The sequence below is a fragment of the Sapajus apella genome, unplaced genomic scaffold, assembly GCF_009761245.1.
Source record: "Sapajus apella isolate SASKATOON/1434 unplaced genomic scaffold, GSC_monkey_1.0 scaffold67, whole genome shotgun sequence".
Lineage (NCBI taxonomy): Eukaryota > Metazoa > Chordata > Mammalia > Primates > Cebidae > Sapajus > Sapajus apella.
In genome coordinates this window covers 10,543,969-10,560,542 of record NW_022437007.1, presented here as the reverse complement: position 1 = coordinate 10,560,542, position 16,574 = coordinate 10,543,969, and the positions used below count along the sequence as shown (strand labels likewise).

The window sequence follows — 16,574 nt, the reverse complement described above, 5'->3', positions numbered from 1 at the left end:
CCTGTGTTCGTTTGCTGGGAATGATGGTTTCCAGCTTCATACATGTCCCTGCAAAGGACATAAACTTACACTTTTTATGGCTGCATAGTATTTCATAGTGTATATGTGCCACATTTTCTTTAATCAATCTATCATTCACAGGCATTTGGGTTGGTTCCACAACTCTGTTTCAAAGCATTGTTTAAATAACCTGCTGATCCAAACGCTGATAACTTGCTATCTTTTTAATAAAATAATTTATAAATTTAATAAGAATGTTTCACTTTCAAAACAAAAAAACAAAAAATGCTTTGAATCAATGCACTAACTGGGATTTGGATTACTGACTAGTGTTCGTATTGATTCTTGTGAAGTTATTAATCCTGATTGCAACAAAGAAGTGAACAGACAAGAGAGATGGATTTGGTGGTTTATGAGAAATTAGGAAAATGGGCCTCATTTACTCTGTGAGCACACTAATTGAAATAGATGTATGAAGACTTCACCAATGTTAAAATAAATATAATCTAAACTATATAATAATAAAATAGAATGCTAAACATGTATTTAATCATTACCAGAATTTTGATGCAGAAATCTATAATTTATGATCCTAATAACGTTTAGAATTTGTTAAACATTTTACATTATGTGAATTAAGGACAAAATATAAAAGCTGTTCAGAGCATGAACAAAAGAGTCTTTCTGTTGTTTGTCTTTCATAGAATAGGATATGAATTTGTTATTTTGATTAATTTCTAAGACAAAAGACAAACACATTATGATATAACTTTACTCTTGATTTTAATGGTCCCTTTTGAAATAGAATTACGTGATTGTCTCAAAACATAAGCATTTATGGTGTCTCATTAATGAATCACGATTTTAGTGGTTGTCTCCTGAGTGGGTCAAATTTACTGTGCTTAGATTTTTTTTCTCACATATTCTTTATGAGCTTGTGTAGTTTCCACATTAATTTACCAGAAATAAGATACACATCTCTTTTAGGAATACCCTAACTTCCCATCATTTTGTCCAATTAAATGAAGAAATTTAATGTTTCTAAACTAGACTAACAGAGAATACTAGTTGTATGACAAGTAAATAAGTTTTGCTGGGAAGATGTTGCTTAAGTGATAATATGGTTCAGCCAACAAGTGAACCCAAAATTAAATATTAACTAAGAGAAGGTAACCATTTCTGAAGTCATTCCTAGCAGAGGACCCAGATATATATAGGATTGAAGATCTTTCAGTTAAGTCTACATGCAAAGGATGGTTTCTTGGAGCTTCCACAAATTTGAAACCATGAAACATCTATTATTGCTACTATTGTGTGTTGTTCTGGTTAAGTCCCAAGGTGGCAACGACAATAAGGAGGTGAATTTTTTTAAGCATTATTATTACTAATATTATTAATTAAGATGTAATATGATCCTATTATATGAATAGTTATTTAAATGAAATTAGCATTGCTTATAGTTATGAAATTGAATTACTAACCTCTGACTTATTGTATTTAAAGAATGTTTCATAGTATTTCTTATATAAAAAAGTAATTTCTTGTTTTCTGGTTTATCACCTTATTTTCTTAAGATGAAGATGGCTTAGCTAATGTAAGCTGTGTTTTTCTCACTTGCTATCCTGAGTACTGTGATTTTCATTTACTTCTAGCAATACAGGATTATAATTAAGATAACAACATCTGAAAATCTCAAATTATCAAATAATAAAAAAGGAGTATTTAAAAAAAAACTGGTAGTAGGTAGATTGTTCTTTGGTGAAGGAAGGTAATATATTGTTACTGAGATTCCCATTTATAAAAACTATAAGCTTAAAAGCAAAATACGTCAAGTGTAATAGAAAATGAAATACTTCTTTTTTCAGATGAAAATTTTAAATTAGAGGTAGTGTGTATTTTTATTATTAATAACATGTTAGGAAACATGGTTCAGTCTAGTTTACATATTTGTAGAACAGTTTGTCCTCAACTATTATTTTTGATGACTTAATGATATTAATTTGCTGTTACTAAAAATGCAAAAATGCATTTAGGACAATGAATATGTAAGAAATTTAAATTTTATCATCAAATGTATCACGGCCAAATTTCTTACATATAGCATAGTATTATTAAACTAGGAATAAGAATACACAATAATATTTAGATGAAATGATTCATTTTGGATCATTGTTGAGTTTCAAGGGAACTTTAATGTTCTAAATATCAGACTCTGCATGTAAGAACATATGGTAAATCTGGTTGTATGTGTAAAAAGATATGGTCAATCTGGTTGAGTCTGGTTAATCATATTAGATTAAAAAATGTAAAGAATCTGTAAGACTAAATTTTTGTAAAGTACTCTGTTTACCAACTAGTCCTCACAGAGATAGTTTCGTAGTTTATGCTCCAGAATGGATTTTGATTATTCAACAAGTGGCCTTCATATTTTCTTTAAGTATATAATTTTTCAAAATACTTTTTAATATTTCCTTTTCTCTAGTAAAGCCAGACCATTCATGCTACCTCTCTAGTGGCACTCTGACATAAAAAGAAAATAGTTTTCTCTTGTTATAATTTTATTCGTAATAAATAGATGAATCACATTTCTTAAAATTTGTTTTAGAGAGGATAAATTCTGACTAGGACCATGCCTTCAATGTGAAATATGCCTATATCCTCCAAATCTTTACGTATTAAGGATGTATATAGTCAAGTGCTTAAACAGGAAAATCTGGAACCAACATGGCTGGGTTTTAATCCTAGCACCATCCTACTAAATGTTAAATAATATTATAACCTACTGAATAAATGACAATACAGTTCCAAATAGAATTTTTCTGATGACTTTTAGACTCACAAAATTGTAAGAGAGCTCAGTTGTTGCTCCGTTGTTCCAAATCATGTCATTTGTTAATTTGTAATTAAGCTCCAAAGGATGTAACTACTGACCAAAAAAATAAGAATGTAGTTAATCCAAATCAAAACTTTCCTATTGCAATGGGTAGTTTCTGCTTTATTATCATTTAATATAATATTTTTAATTAGCAAGTAATTTTAATTATAATACACAAGCCTTGAGAATTATTTTAAATATAAGAAAATCATGGTGTTTGATAAAGAAATCATGTAGGTAATTTCAAGAGAATGGTTTAATTAATAATTTTGTTGATAAAAGATTAGGCTAAAAGTGAAATTAGCAGTGGAGAGGCCACTCAAACTGTAGTACTTGTTATGTGTGATTCTAATAAAAATAATAATGAACACTTATTATTGCCAAGTACTGTTCTGAGACTACCATACACAATAAGTTATTAAATCCTTACAGTAACTTTATAAGGCAAATACAAACTATTATTATGCTTATTTTATATTTGAGGAAACTGGAGCACAGATAAAGCAACTTGCCCAAGGTCCCATAGCTAGTAAGAGGTAGGATCAAGACTTGCAAGCAGACTAGCTCAGAGTATCTTATGAGGGTCAGATATTGTCTTATTACAAATAAATTCTAAGTATCATTAACCTTTGATAAGTATTTAATGTCTCTTAAATATGTTTGTATAGGAGTCTAATCATCAATTCACAAAAATTGAAAGTAGGGAAGTGATTAACAATAATCATAGGAATCTAATAATCCAAGTGGCTTGAGAATATTCATTCTTCTTGACAGTATAGATTCCTTACAATTTTGTGTGTTCCACTGTATATTGTAGGAATATGAAGTCATTACTATTCATAATCTGATACAGCTTTGTCCTAAGGCTTCTCTTTAAAAACTACACTGCATCATAGCTTTTTGTGCAGTTGGTCTTTCTACTGTTACTGAACAGTAAGCAATCTACAGATTCACCATCACCAACCAGCCAGTTGATGCATCTTAAGCAAATCATCAAGCTTGTGATAACCTAAATTATAAAATAAGGTTGTTAGAATAGTTACATTCCAAATCTTCTATAACACTCTGCATTGTATTTCTTCCTGGTTCCTTGTAGGGCCTCTTGGGTGTCCGTGGTCATCGACCGCTTGACAAGAAGAGAGAAGAGGCTCCCAGCCTGAGGCCTGCCCCACCTCCCATCAGTGGGGGTGGCTATCGGGCTCGTCCAGCCAAACCAGATTCCCCTCAAAAGAAAGTAGAGAGAAAAGCCCCTGATGCTGGAGGCTGTATTCACGCTGACCCAGACCTGGTGGGTGCACTGATGTTTCTTGTAGTGGTGGTTCTCTCACGCAGAGAAAACCTGCATTCATGGTGGTCCCTAATGTTTCACTGACCTGCATTCCCATCTTTGTTATTTTATTTTGTAAATAAAATTCAAAACATAAACATATTGGGCATCTGGTTCAGGCTTCCTTTCTTGTTTTCTTTGGTCTGGGCCCAAAATTACAAATTAAGATATGTGGGTGGTACCTTTCCTTTTGTATTTTGCCCACTGCCTTTGTTCAATTGGGAAAATTTTCATAGCCCAATTCTTCTGGGGTAAGGAATATTGTAAATCTCCATAAGAGTATGATGATGACTTTTGAATTTCTGGTGTTTCAGAAAATCAAATAATAAGTTTTTATGTTGACTAATCATATCCCCGAATTTTCCTATGTGCTATTTTAACAAATGTCGATGACCCAAATCGTTCATCTAATGCCTGCTATTTTCTTTGTTTTTAGGGGGTGTTGTGTCCTACAGGATGTCATTTGCAAGACGCTTTGCTACAACAGGAAAAACCAATCAGAAATAGTGTTGATGAGTTAAATAACAATGTGGAAGCTGTTTCCCAGACTTCCTCTTCTACCTTTCAGTACATGCATTTGCTAAAAGATATGTGGCAAAAGAGGCAGAAGCAAGTAAAAGGTAGATATCCTTGTGCTTTCCATTTTATTCTCAGCTATAAAATTGTAACTGTTGACTGCCACAAGAAGGCATGGCTGTGAGAAGATTAACATTCCTGGGTTAGTTAAATAGCATTCATACTGCTTTCGGGCACCTTCCCCTGCATCTTGCCAGATAAACACTATTCAGCTCTTATTCCCAGTCTGGCATCAGTAAGTATGATTTTCTATGAAAATTCTACTATGACTCCTTATTTTTAGCATACAAGAAACTTGCGACTCAGAAGATAATATTCACAGAGTGGAAAAAAAAATCCTAGCATTTATAGTTTTAACATTTGAGGTTTTGAATGAGAGGGTTACCCATAATATATTCAATTGTGCTGTGGATAATGAATGACACCTAACCTGTGAATCTCGAGATTGGAATGTTGAGTGCTGTTGGCTTGGCAGTCAGGAATCAGCTAGTGCATGAGCCTGGCACAGACATCTCAGTGAGTAGCATACCCACATTTGGAAATTTTTCAAAGAAATCAAAGGAATCATGACATCTTATAAATTTGAAGGTTCTGCTATGCTTATGTGAAATGGATAAACAAATCAAGCATATACACTCTATAAGATGTTGAACTTTTCAGATGGAAGGCCCAAATACTGCTTTCTCCTCTTTTCCCTTACCAAGGAAATAAACATTTTTAATTTATTACTAGGCATAATCTCTAGCTTATTCCTATGGTAAATTACTAGTATGGTAGTTAGGCTATATGTTAATTTGTATATGCCATGGACCAAATCATTCCCCTAAATATGACTATATATCATAACTGCTTGGTGGCAGCTCAGTGTTTATTATTCTCAGAAAATCAAAATTGTATAGTTAAAGATGTTAGTTTCATGAGGCAAAAATGCTGACTATTTCTATGTAATTTCATTTTTCCAGATAATGAAAATGTAGTAAATGAATACTCCTCAGAACTGGAAAAGCACCAATTATATATAGATGAGACTGTGAATAGTAATATCCCAAGTAACCTTCGTATACTTCGTTCAATCCTGGAAAACCTGAGAAGCAAAATACAAAAATTAGAATCTGATATCTCAGCTCAAATGGAATATTGTCGCACCCCATGCACTGTCAGTTGCAACATTCCTGTGGTGTCTGGCAAAGGTAACTGGTGAATAAATGTATTTCTAGAGAGTTCCAGAAGAACTCACACTCCAAAAATAAGTGAACAAAAAAAAAGAGCAGATTTTCTCAACAGATCATAATCACGTTATAGTACACCACAAAGCTATCCTTAGCCAGTTGTGTTTTGACTCAGCCTGATGTGTTTGCTGGTTTTGATGAGCAGGACAGGGCACAGGATATTGATGGTGGTAGTCACAGGGGTGTGTGTGCACATGTGTGCTGGCTTGAACAGATGGCAGGATCACAGATAGATGGAGAGGTTTCTCTATCTTGTGCGTACCGGAAGCCTGTGGATATTTCAGGATGCAAAAGGTGGAGAAAAGCGTTTTCAGAGTCTCGGCAGATAAACGTCCTCAAAACTGCATTTGATTTACTAAAGTAAAATGAAAATCTAATATTTGTTAAAATATTCTCAAAGGTCTATAATAAAACATTCCTTAATAAGCTTTGTAATGTTATCTTAAAGAATTTGTGACTAATAACAAAGTAATTATGTTGTAAGCCCCTGAACGTAATGTTGTCTTACTTTTGCAGAATGTGAGGAAATTATCAGGAAAGGAGGTGAAACATCTGAAATGTATCTCATTCAACCTGACAGTTCTGTCAAACCATACAGAGTATACTGTGATATGAACACAGAAGGTGGAGGTAAGTTTTGGACAGTTGTTGACCTGTAATTATTTGGATACCATAAAATGCCAGGAAGCAAAGCCAGGCGTGGTGGGTCTTGCCTGTAATTCCAGCACTTTGGGAGGCCAAGGTGGGCTGATCACTTGAGCCCAGGAGTTTGAAACTAGCCTGGGCAACGTAATGAGACCATGACTCTACAAAAAATACAAAAATATTAGCTGGGTTGGTGGTATGTGCCTATAGTCCCAGCTATCCAGGAGCTTGAGGTGGGAGGATCACCTGAGCCCACAAGCTGGAAGCTTGATCATGCTACTGCACTGAAGCCTGGGCAATGGAAGATAGTGAGATCCTGTCTCAAAAAATAATAATAAAAAAAATAGAAAGTCAGGAAACAAGGTTTAGCTCTAAAATCTAACACAGCTGACAATGAGTCATTTGATTTGGAATTCAACCTGATATTTAAAAAGTTATGAAATGTCTATAATTAATAATTTGGGGTAAGATACAGCACTTGGAGTTTTCAAAGATTTTACAAGTTTTCCTCTCATATTTATTTCCTTGTATCTATTTTAGAGCACAAATATAGGTGAATATAAAATGAATGGAATGGACAGGGGATTCAGATATTCTTCTGAAAGTGACATTATTTGCTGTTGGTTAATATGCTCTTTTTGTTTCTGTCAACCAAAGGATGGACTGTGATTCAGAACCGTCAAGATGGTAGTGTTGACTTTGGCAGAAAATGGGATCCATATAAACAGGGATTTGGAAATATTGCAACCAACGCAGATGGGAAGAATTACTGTGGCTTTCCAGGTAACAAACAGGCATACAAAATAAAATCATTCTATTTGAAATGGGATTTTTTGTTCATTAAAAAACATATGGCCAGTTGCGGTGGCTCACGCCTGTAATCCCAGCACTTTGGGAGGCCAAGGTGGGCAGATCACAAGGTCAAGAGATAGAGACTATCCTGGCCAACATAGTGAAAACTGTCTCTACTAAAAATGCAAAAATTACCTGGATGTGGTGGCACGCACCTATAGTTTCAGCTATTCAGGATGCTGAGGCAGGAGAATCGCTTGAACCCAGGAGGTGGAGGTTGCAGTGAGCTGAGATTGTGCCACTGAACTCCAATGTGGCCACAGTGTGGCCACTAGACTCCATCTAACAAAAAAAAAAAAGCATACAGTGTTGGAAGCCTGTTTTAGGCAATTAAGAAGATTTCCCTGATAAAAATGTGGAAGCTAAAGATAAGAGGAAAAAGGCAGTTTTCAGTTTCCCAAAATTTTATTTTTGGTGAGGTTTTATTTTGTTTTCCTTTTAGGTGAGTATTGGCTTGGAAATGATAAAATTAGCCAGCTTACCAAGATGGGATCCACAGAGCTTTTGATTGAAATGGAGGACTGGAAAGGAGACAAAGTAAAGGCTGAATATGGAGGATTCACTATACAGAATGAGGCCAACAAATACCAGATGTCAGTGAACAAATACAGAGGAACAGCCGGCAATGCCCTCATGGATGGAGCGTCTCAGTTGACAGGAGAAAACAGGACCATGACCATTCACAACGGCATGTTCTTCAGCACTTATGACAGAGACAATGACGGCTGGTATGTGTGGCACTCTTTGCTCCTGCTTTAAAAGTCCCACTAATATTATTACTCAGAATCATTAATAACATTTTTAATAGCTATCGTTTCCTGGGCACTTACTGTGAGCCACTGTACTAAGCTCTTTACGCATCACTCTAAAGCATTTCAACTATAAGGTAGGCATTATTATTCTCGTTTTACCGATGAAGTTTAGAGAGATTAAGTGACTTGTCCAATGTCACACAACTACCCAGAGATAGAACTAGAATTTGAGCCCAGTTACTTTCTGATTAATGACATTTAGATAAATACCTATATCTCTATATTTTAATATGTACATGAAAACTTTCATTTTCATTTCTGGGGTTCTCTGATACTAAGGGATGCAAAAACTATCATTCCGGTATAAAGTAACCAATGCAGTCCCTACATGGATTGGCCACATAGACTCAGTTTTCTCTCTTTCTTGCTATAGGGCACAGGAGGTCTTTGGTGTATTACTGTGACTCTATGTATAGCATCCAGAGGAAAGAGTACTGTGCACACGAGTGTAGCGCTCTTCTATGGATAATCTGCAAAAAGTAACTTGACCATTGTAGCTCTGTTTCTAATAATGCCAAACACATTTCCTTTCAGGGTAACAACAGATCCCAGAAAACAGTGTTCTAAAGAAGATGGTGGTGGATGGTGGTATAATAGATGTCATGCAGCCAATCCAAATGGCAGATACTACTGGGGTGGAAAGTACACCTCGGACATGGCAAAGCATGGCACAGATGATGGTGTAGTATGGATGAATTGGAAGGGGTCATGGTACTCAATGAAGAAGATGAGTATGAAGATCAGGCCCTTCTTTCCAAAGCAATAGTCTCCAAAATGTAGATTTTTACTCTTCTATATGTAACAACATTTTTGTACATTATGTTATTGGAATTTTCTTTCATACATTATATTCCTTTAAAACCGTCAAGCGGCTGTGAGTGTGACTTTTTGGAAAAAGTATAGGCTAAATTACATTAAAAATAGCACACAACTTTCTTTTGTATTCTTCATTTCTCCTTCTCACCAAGAAGTAACTGAAAGTATAGTCTTGACAGAGTTGGTGTTCATAGTTTCAATTCTAGTTGACTGTGAGAAGTTTCAAATAAGGAAGAGGGATGTTTTATCCTTGTTGTAGGAAAACCATGAGGGAAAGGAAAAACTGATGTTTAAAAGTCCACTTTTAAAGCTATGTTTATTTATGTAAGATCTGTCAAAGAAAACTTCCAAAAAGATTTCTTAATTAAACAAGACTCTGTTGCAATAAGTTAATGTTTCCTTGTTTTGTGATCCACACATCCAATGAGTTAGGCTTTGCACTCATAAGGAAGGAGAAGTGTTCATAACCTCAAATATCTAATAAACCAGTCTTGAACATTTGAAGATTTAATATATGACTCTATACCATGGAAAAATCACCACTCTGCCACTTAAATAGACTTCGGGATCAGAGATTCCAAGAGGACAATCTAGATCAAGCCTTCACCAAGTGTTTTCAAAGGGAAATAATAAAATAGGGAGCAGAATGTGCCTATTGCCCATAGAAATGAGGTCTATTCTTGTCCTCAATTAAGCTTTTCCTTTTTACATAGCTATACCAGAACTAAAGTAAAAGTGGGTTTTCTGTTCTTTCTACTTCTCCCTATGAAATGGGCTTATCATCTTAACACTTCACTCCAGCTGCCCCTGGGCAACCATACGACCCTAGGTCCTCCACCCCTAATGAATCATCATTGCCACCCATTTTTTATAGTACTGATTGTTCTTAAGCTTATTCTCTTAATCTTTTCATGTAAGCAAAACTCATTAATTTCTATTTTGGAAATGCTACTACTTTCTTTAATTTCTCAGTAAATCCAACTTTAACTTTTGACCTGATTTCTCTGTCACAAGTTCTGTCACACTGGAGCCTGTACTCACCTACTCCTTTGCCATCACCTTTAATAGAAAATTCTCATCAAGTTACTGTCTTGCTTAACATTAGCTCCTTGCTATCTATATCCAAATTTCCTAAATCTAAATTTTTTAGTTGGAGGTAAGAATGGTCCCAGTACCATCTCCTCTTCCCTTCACTATAACCTACATTTTTGTCACAATAAGTTTTTCACCATTCCAGGACAGGTCAGGCCCTTTAAACAATTCAACAGCTTTATTAAGATATAACTAATATGCAAAAAAATAATTCTGCGCATGTGTCATGCTGGAGCCCTGTTGATTTCAACAGATATGACTCCATGTCCAAGGAGATACCTGGAGCCAGTGAATGGGACATATGGTTTATTTAGGACTTAAATACATTTGTGGTCCAGTGGCGGTGGGCTGGACAGGAGGATTGCTACTATTTGAAAAGAGTATTTGCAGTTTATATAACATTTCTACTTAGCACGCTCTGTTGTACTGGCCCGAGCATAGAAAGTTAACACCAAGACAAAATTATGCCAAATTGCAGGGTCTTTATTGCCAGTGGCCACGGAGGACTTGTGTCTCTCCAAACTGTGGCCCTGAAAGGAGGGTGTCAAGACCTTTTATACCCGTAAAACTACCTCGGGAGTGAGGGTGAGTGGCAGGGGTCGGGGTGAGGGGCTTCAGACGTTCTGAGGGCTAGTGGATTCTGTAAATCACCTCCTGGGCGGAGATGAGGGTGAGGGGCTCCAGACACTCCGAGGGTCAGGGGACTTTTGACATTCTGATTCTTACTTAAGTGGTTCACAAAAGTCAAGATTAGCATTTGTTTACACATTGTCTGGGTAGGGTGGAAATTACAGTCCTTAATTACTTATTCACGTTTGGGTTACAGAGAGCAGTTTCAACAGAAAGCCGAGGTACGGTTGAGGTATGCAGTTTTATGGGACTTTTACCATGTCACAGCTCCGTCTAGCAGTCTCCATTTAACCCGAAATAAAAGGCCTTTGCCCATCCTGTGTTCCAAGGGACAGGCAGGGAGTTCAAGTGTCCTTCAGAGATAAGAAGAGAACCTCTGGGTTGGCCATTCCTGGACTCCTTAGCTTAGGACTCTGAACACACATTCTTCTTAGACCATACAGTCATTCTCAGGGTATGCTTGAGTCATTGCTGTCAGGTGCATCTGCCATACAAAGTGTTTAACAGATACAATTTTATGATTTTGGAAATATGCAAATACCCATGATATCATTGGCACAGTCAAGATATTAAATATATCTATCACCTCCAAAAGTTTGCTCGTGTTCATTTTTTTTTTATGGTAAGAACATTTAATACGGAATACTATCAACAGATTTTTAAGTGCACAATATTGTATTATTAATTTTAGGTACTGTACAGCAGATCTCTAGAGTGTGCTTATCTAGCATAAATGAAATTTTGCTTCCATTTCTCCCTACTTCCCATCCCCTGGCAACTACCATTCTCCTTTCTGCTTTGATTATTTTAGATAATTCATATAAGTCAAATCATGCAGTCATCTTTTGCACTGTTGGTGGGAATGTAAAATGGTGCAGCCACTATGGGAAAAAAGGTGGAGGCTTCTCAAAAATTTTTAAAAATTACAATTACCGTATGATCCAGCAATCTCACTTCCTGGTGTACATCCAGAAGAACTGATATCAGGATCTCGAAGCTGTATTTGTACATCCATGTTCATTGTAACATGACTCACAATGTTCAGGTCCTTTTATACAATGCTCTCATTGCAACAATGTCTTCCTCCCAACATCATCTGACAAACGACTGCCTGTTTTCAAAGCTCACTTTGACGGTCAATGCCCAGAGAAGACTTTCTGAAACCCTTGGGTAAATTTTGACCCTTTTTGACGGTGAATGCCTGTACCCTTTTCCTTCACTAATGACGAGTTCTTACTCAGCTTTGATTTCAGAATCATCAGCTGTCAGAAAGGCTAATTTTCATAGATTTGTGAATACTGGATGACTAAATCCAGTGATGATCAAAGTCTTGAATATCTTTTCTAAATGTAGAACCCATTTTCCATTGAAGGCACACAGAGAAACTCAACAGGCAAAATTCTTGAATGTGGAACTTTTGCGGCAAGCATGACAGTAACAAAAGTTCACTGAACGAAGGCTGAGGGGTGGAAGGACTGCAGTCCTCAGACTTTTGCTCACTCCTTATGTGCACACAGAGGATCAAATGAATCCCTAGAGTTTGAAGTAATGCCACAGAAGAAAAACCACTAAAATACATAATCTAACAATCAATTCATAGTTAATGCACAAATAGAAAAAACACAGAGACCACTCCCAGGTCATATGTAAGTCTATCTAGAAAGAAATATACTTTCTTCACTGGGCATGGAGGCTCACACCTACAAACCCAGCACTTTGAGAGGATATGGTGGAAAGGTTGCTTCAGGGCAGGAGTTAGAGCCCAGCCTGGCAACATAGTGAGACCCTGTCTCTACTATAAAATTTGTAAAAACAAACAAAAACACAACAGCAACAACAAAAAGAAACGCATTTTCTTAAAGTGTCATTTGGTAAGAAATGTTACATATCTGATTTTGCCCATTCAGGCACCACAATTTTGAATATAATAAAAAGGGAGCTTCCCCCTAGTTAGAATATAGAAAACAGTATCAACAAGATTATTTAACTCATGATTTTAGGACAATAATAGAAAGATAGTTGGAAGTTATTAATCCCACACTGTGGCATGAGAACTATAATATATATATTATTATATAATTAGGACTAAAAGTATGTAACAAACTATAATGGTTACATGCACTTGGGACAGAAACCTCTAGTTCCTCTTTATGTACGAACCAACACAAACAGCTAACTCGGGGGTGGTTTTTAAACTGACTACAGATTCCTGTCACGGAGCAAAAATACGGGTGATATGACGCATTACCAGCTGCAGTGGCTCAGGTCACATTTCTGTTTAAACATTACACACTTGGCCGGGCGCGGTGGCTCAAGCCTGTAATCCCAGCACTTTGGGAGGCCGAGGCGGGTGGATCACGAGGTCAAGAGATCGAGACCATCCTGGTCAACATGGTGAAACCCCGTCTCTACTAAAAATACAAAAAATTAGCTGGGCATGGTGGTGCGTGCCTGTAATCCCAGCTACTCAGGAGACTGAGGCAGGAGAATTGCTTGAACCCAGGAGGCGGAGGTTGCGGTGAGCCGAGATGGCGCCATTGCACTCCAGCCTGGGTAACAAGAGTGAAACTCTGTCTCAAAAAAAAAAAGCATTACACACTTAATATCCTGTATGCTGCCCATTTAAACTGACAGACATCTTTTAAAAATGCAGATTTCTTGGTACTAACCTAGGTTTATTACATTAGAGTCTCTACAGGGAAAGAGTCTGAGTATCTATTTTTAAATAAATGTTCCTGAGAGTTACTGATCACTGGTTGGATTTCAGAATTACTGATAGAGAAGACATTTGTATTTATCTGAGACTCCCTTGATATTTCTTACCTGCTACCCATTTCACTCAAATAGTGATCACGAGGCAATTTTTTGAGCAAATAGTCATCCTTGAAATTACCTTGAATGACTTCATAGGTTTAGGACTGCCTATGTTTAGGACTGGACTTGGATTTAATATGTTTCCAAATACTAGAATCACTATTTCCACTATGCTGCCACTAGTCTCTGGTGGTTCTCAAGGTTGGACTTCAAATTCTCTTGAAGTATAGAAAAGAATTAGAGACACTACCTCTCATAGGTACACAGAGCCGATGCTTTAGTTTTTGAACCCCATTCTCACCCTCACTGTTGCATGTTATCTGATACTCTTGCTTGAAATTCTTCTGGTGTGCAGCTCTGCACCGTGTAGCAATGAATTGGTACATAGTAATTCATACACATGGAAAGTGGAATCACTGATTTCTTTTTTTTTTTTTTTTTTTTTTTTTTCAGAGTTTTTCTCTTATCCAGGTTGGAGTGCAATGGTGTGATCTCAGCTCATCGCAACTCCTGGGTTCAAGCGATTCTCCTGCCTCAGCCTCCTGAGTAGCTGGGATTACAGGTATGCACCACCAAACCCAGCTAATTTTGTATTTTTAGTAGAGATGGGGTTTCTCCGTATTGGTCATGCTGGTCTTGAACTCCCAACCTCAGGTGATCCGCCCACCTTGGCCTCCCACAGTGCTGGGATTACAGGTGTGAGCCACCTTGCCTGGCCAAGTGATATTTATTTTAACAACATTAATTGTGGTATTAAGTAATGAAAGTAGCTTGTATTCTTTGTGGACATTTTGGGAAATATAGAAATTATTAGAACCATTTATAACTTCAACATAAGCAGTAGAGCAGCTAATACCTTCATTTATGTTCTTATTCTTACCTGTACATGTTTGAGTACCTGAATTTTTCACATTGTGTCATGAAAAGTTTTCCATACTATTTAACATTCTTCTACAGTATCATTTTCTGTAATTTGCTTTTTAATGGCCATATAATATTCCATTATGGGAATTTATTTAAACAGTCTCTTCTCATTTCACATTTAGGTTTTTTCCAAACTTTTTCTATTAAAGAGAGTACCGACATTAACATCCTTCTCCATAAGCCTTTTATGCATGTATTATATAATACATTCTATACATTACTTATAATATAAATTTTTTTGTTTTAAAATATTATTTATTTTATAATGTTTACACATTATGAACATTTATTTATAATATAATATTTATTTGTTTCTAGGATAAATTACTTGTAGCAGAATATCTGGAGGAAATAAAAGGTTTTGGGCTGAGCACTGTAGCTTGTGCTGTAATCCTGGCACTCTGGAAGGCTGAGAAGGGAGGATTGCTTAAACCCAGCCGGTCCAGGCTGCAGTGAGCCCTGGTTGTGCTACTGCACTACAGCCCGAGTGACAGAGTCAGAACCTGTCTCAGAAAAAAAAACACAGGTTTTGGCTTTAAATATATATGTATGTATTCAAGTAACTCTCCAGAAAGATTATGTTGATTTACCTCGGATGCACAGAATTATGTATTTAAGTTTTATTTTTCTTCTCCATCACTAATATTATGATTACTTTATTAAGGGTCATAATATTAGTAACTACTTTAATTTTAATATCTTTACTAGTACGAGATTTAAAAATGTTTAATGACCATTTTACTATCTTCTTCTCTGAATTACTTATCTATGTCTTTTCCTCAATTTTCTTTCTTTCTTTCTTTCCTTCTTTTTTTTTTTTTTTTTTTTGAGACGGGGTCTTTCTCTGTCACCTCTGCCTCCCAAATAGCTGGGACCACAGGTGTGCACCACCATACCTAGCTAAATTTTTGTATATTTTGTAGAGACAGGGTTTTGCCATGTTGCCCTGGCTGGTCTCGAACTTGTGGACTAAAGCGATCTGCCTTTCCTCACCTCCCAAAGTGCTGGGATTATAGGTGTGAGCCACCGTGCCTGGCCCTTTCCTCAATTTTCCATTAACAAAGATAGCTTTTATATGAATTACTCATTATGTAATATGTAGGGTAGCAATCAGGAACATAGTATTTTCCTCTATTTATACAAATATTTTAACTTGTAAGTGATTACACTGGTAGTTACATACTTACGCAAATAGTCTTAACTGGTACAAATATTCACTATCAGACCCCTTCTCTTCTTCTCCCAACCAAGATGTGATCAACAGATGATACATCTGTTTGTTTTTTGATTCAATTATATTTATTTCTGCCCCAAACTTTTTATTTTGAAAAGCTTATAGCTTATGCTCTGCAGATAAATTGCAAGAATTTTAATAAATACCTCTGTGTCCTTCTCCTGACTTCACCCATTGTTTGTCAAAAGGAGATATTTTAGTGCAGAATTGCGACAGCTTATGTAGGCATGCAACCTTGAGGTCATAGACCTATTAGGGATTGAGACAAAGGTGAATTTAGCAAATATTTTCCAGAGTACTCTGCTGCAATCACCACGTACCCACCTTCAGCAATGACCTGGTGAACAGGGAGACTACTGTTTAGTAAACAGAGCAACTCTCAGCTCAAACCTGGCAGGTTCTAAGTTTCCTTGACTCTGTAGTTTGGAATGGTTGCTCTTACTATGTGAAAATGGAAGACATAATGTCCTGCTCATGTTTAAGAATTAATTGATAGACTTTTCAACTAATTGGGGCAAATTATTCATGATACTCTTTCCTTAGTGATATTTAACACCCTTCCTACCCTCATCCCCAATTAATTAAGCATTTTCCTCTATAAATGAGATTTATAAAGTACTTGGAATTCCATTTAAAAGAGGTAATATATGAATTAAAAGAATGCATAAACAAATACATCAAATATAAGATAATCTCAGAAATGGTTTCTGTGAAAATTTTGTTATTCACAAGCAACTTGTATTATTTA

General features: G+C 36.2%; 1 protein-coding gene across 1 annotated transcript; it reads left to right on the top strand.

Moving 5' to 3' along the window:
* Nucleotides 1-1,210: 1,210 nt before the first annotated feature.
* On the top strand, nt 1,211-9,520 carry FGB (fibrinogen beta chain). Its single transcript, XM_032248617.1, has 8 exons — nt 1,211-1,358; nt 3,972-4,163; nt 4,639-4,822; nt 5,741-5,968; nt 6,524-6,637; nt 7,310-7,435; nt 7,947-8,232; nt 8,851-9,520. Exons 1-8 carry the CDS (start codon nt 1,245-1,247, stop codon nt 9,080-9,082), a joined length of 1,476 nt encoding a protein of 491 aa, XP_032104508.1. The 5' UTR covers nt 1,211-1,244; the 3' UTR covers nt 9,083-9,520.
* Nucleotides 9,521-16,574: the final 7,054 nt, after the last annotated feature.

Bases quoted from the DNA above. Each gene is read 5' to 3' on its own strand.
- FGB (XM_032248617.1), top strand. From the start codon at position 1,245: ATGCAAAGGATGGTTTCTTGGAGCTTCCACAAATTTGAAACCATGAAA. The intron at 4,164-4,638 runs GTGGGTGCACTG...CTTTGTTTTTAG, and splicing joins TTCACGCTGACCCAGACCTG to GGGGTGTTGTGTCCTACAGG. The intron at 6,638-7,309 runs GTAAGTTTTGGA...TGTCAACCAAAG, and splicing joins TATGAACACAGAAGGTGGAG to GATGGACTGTGATTCAGAAC.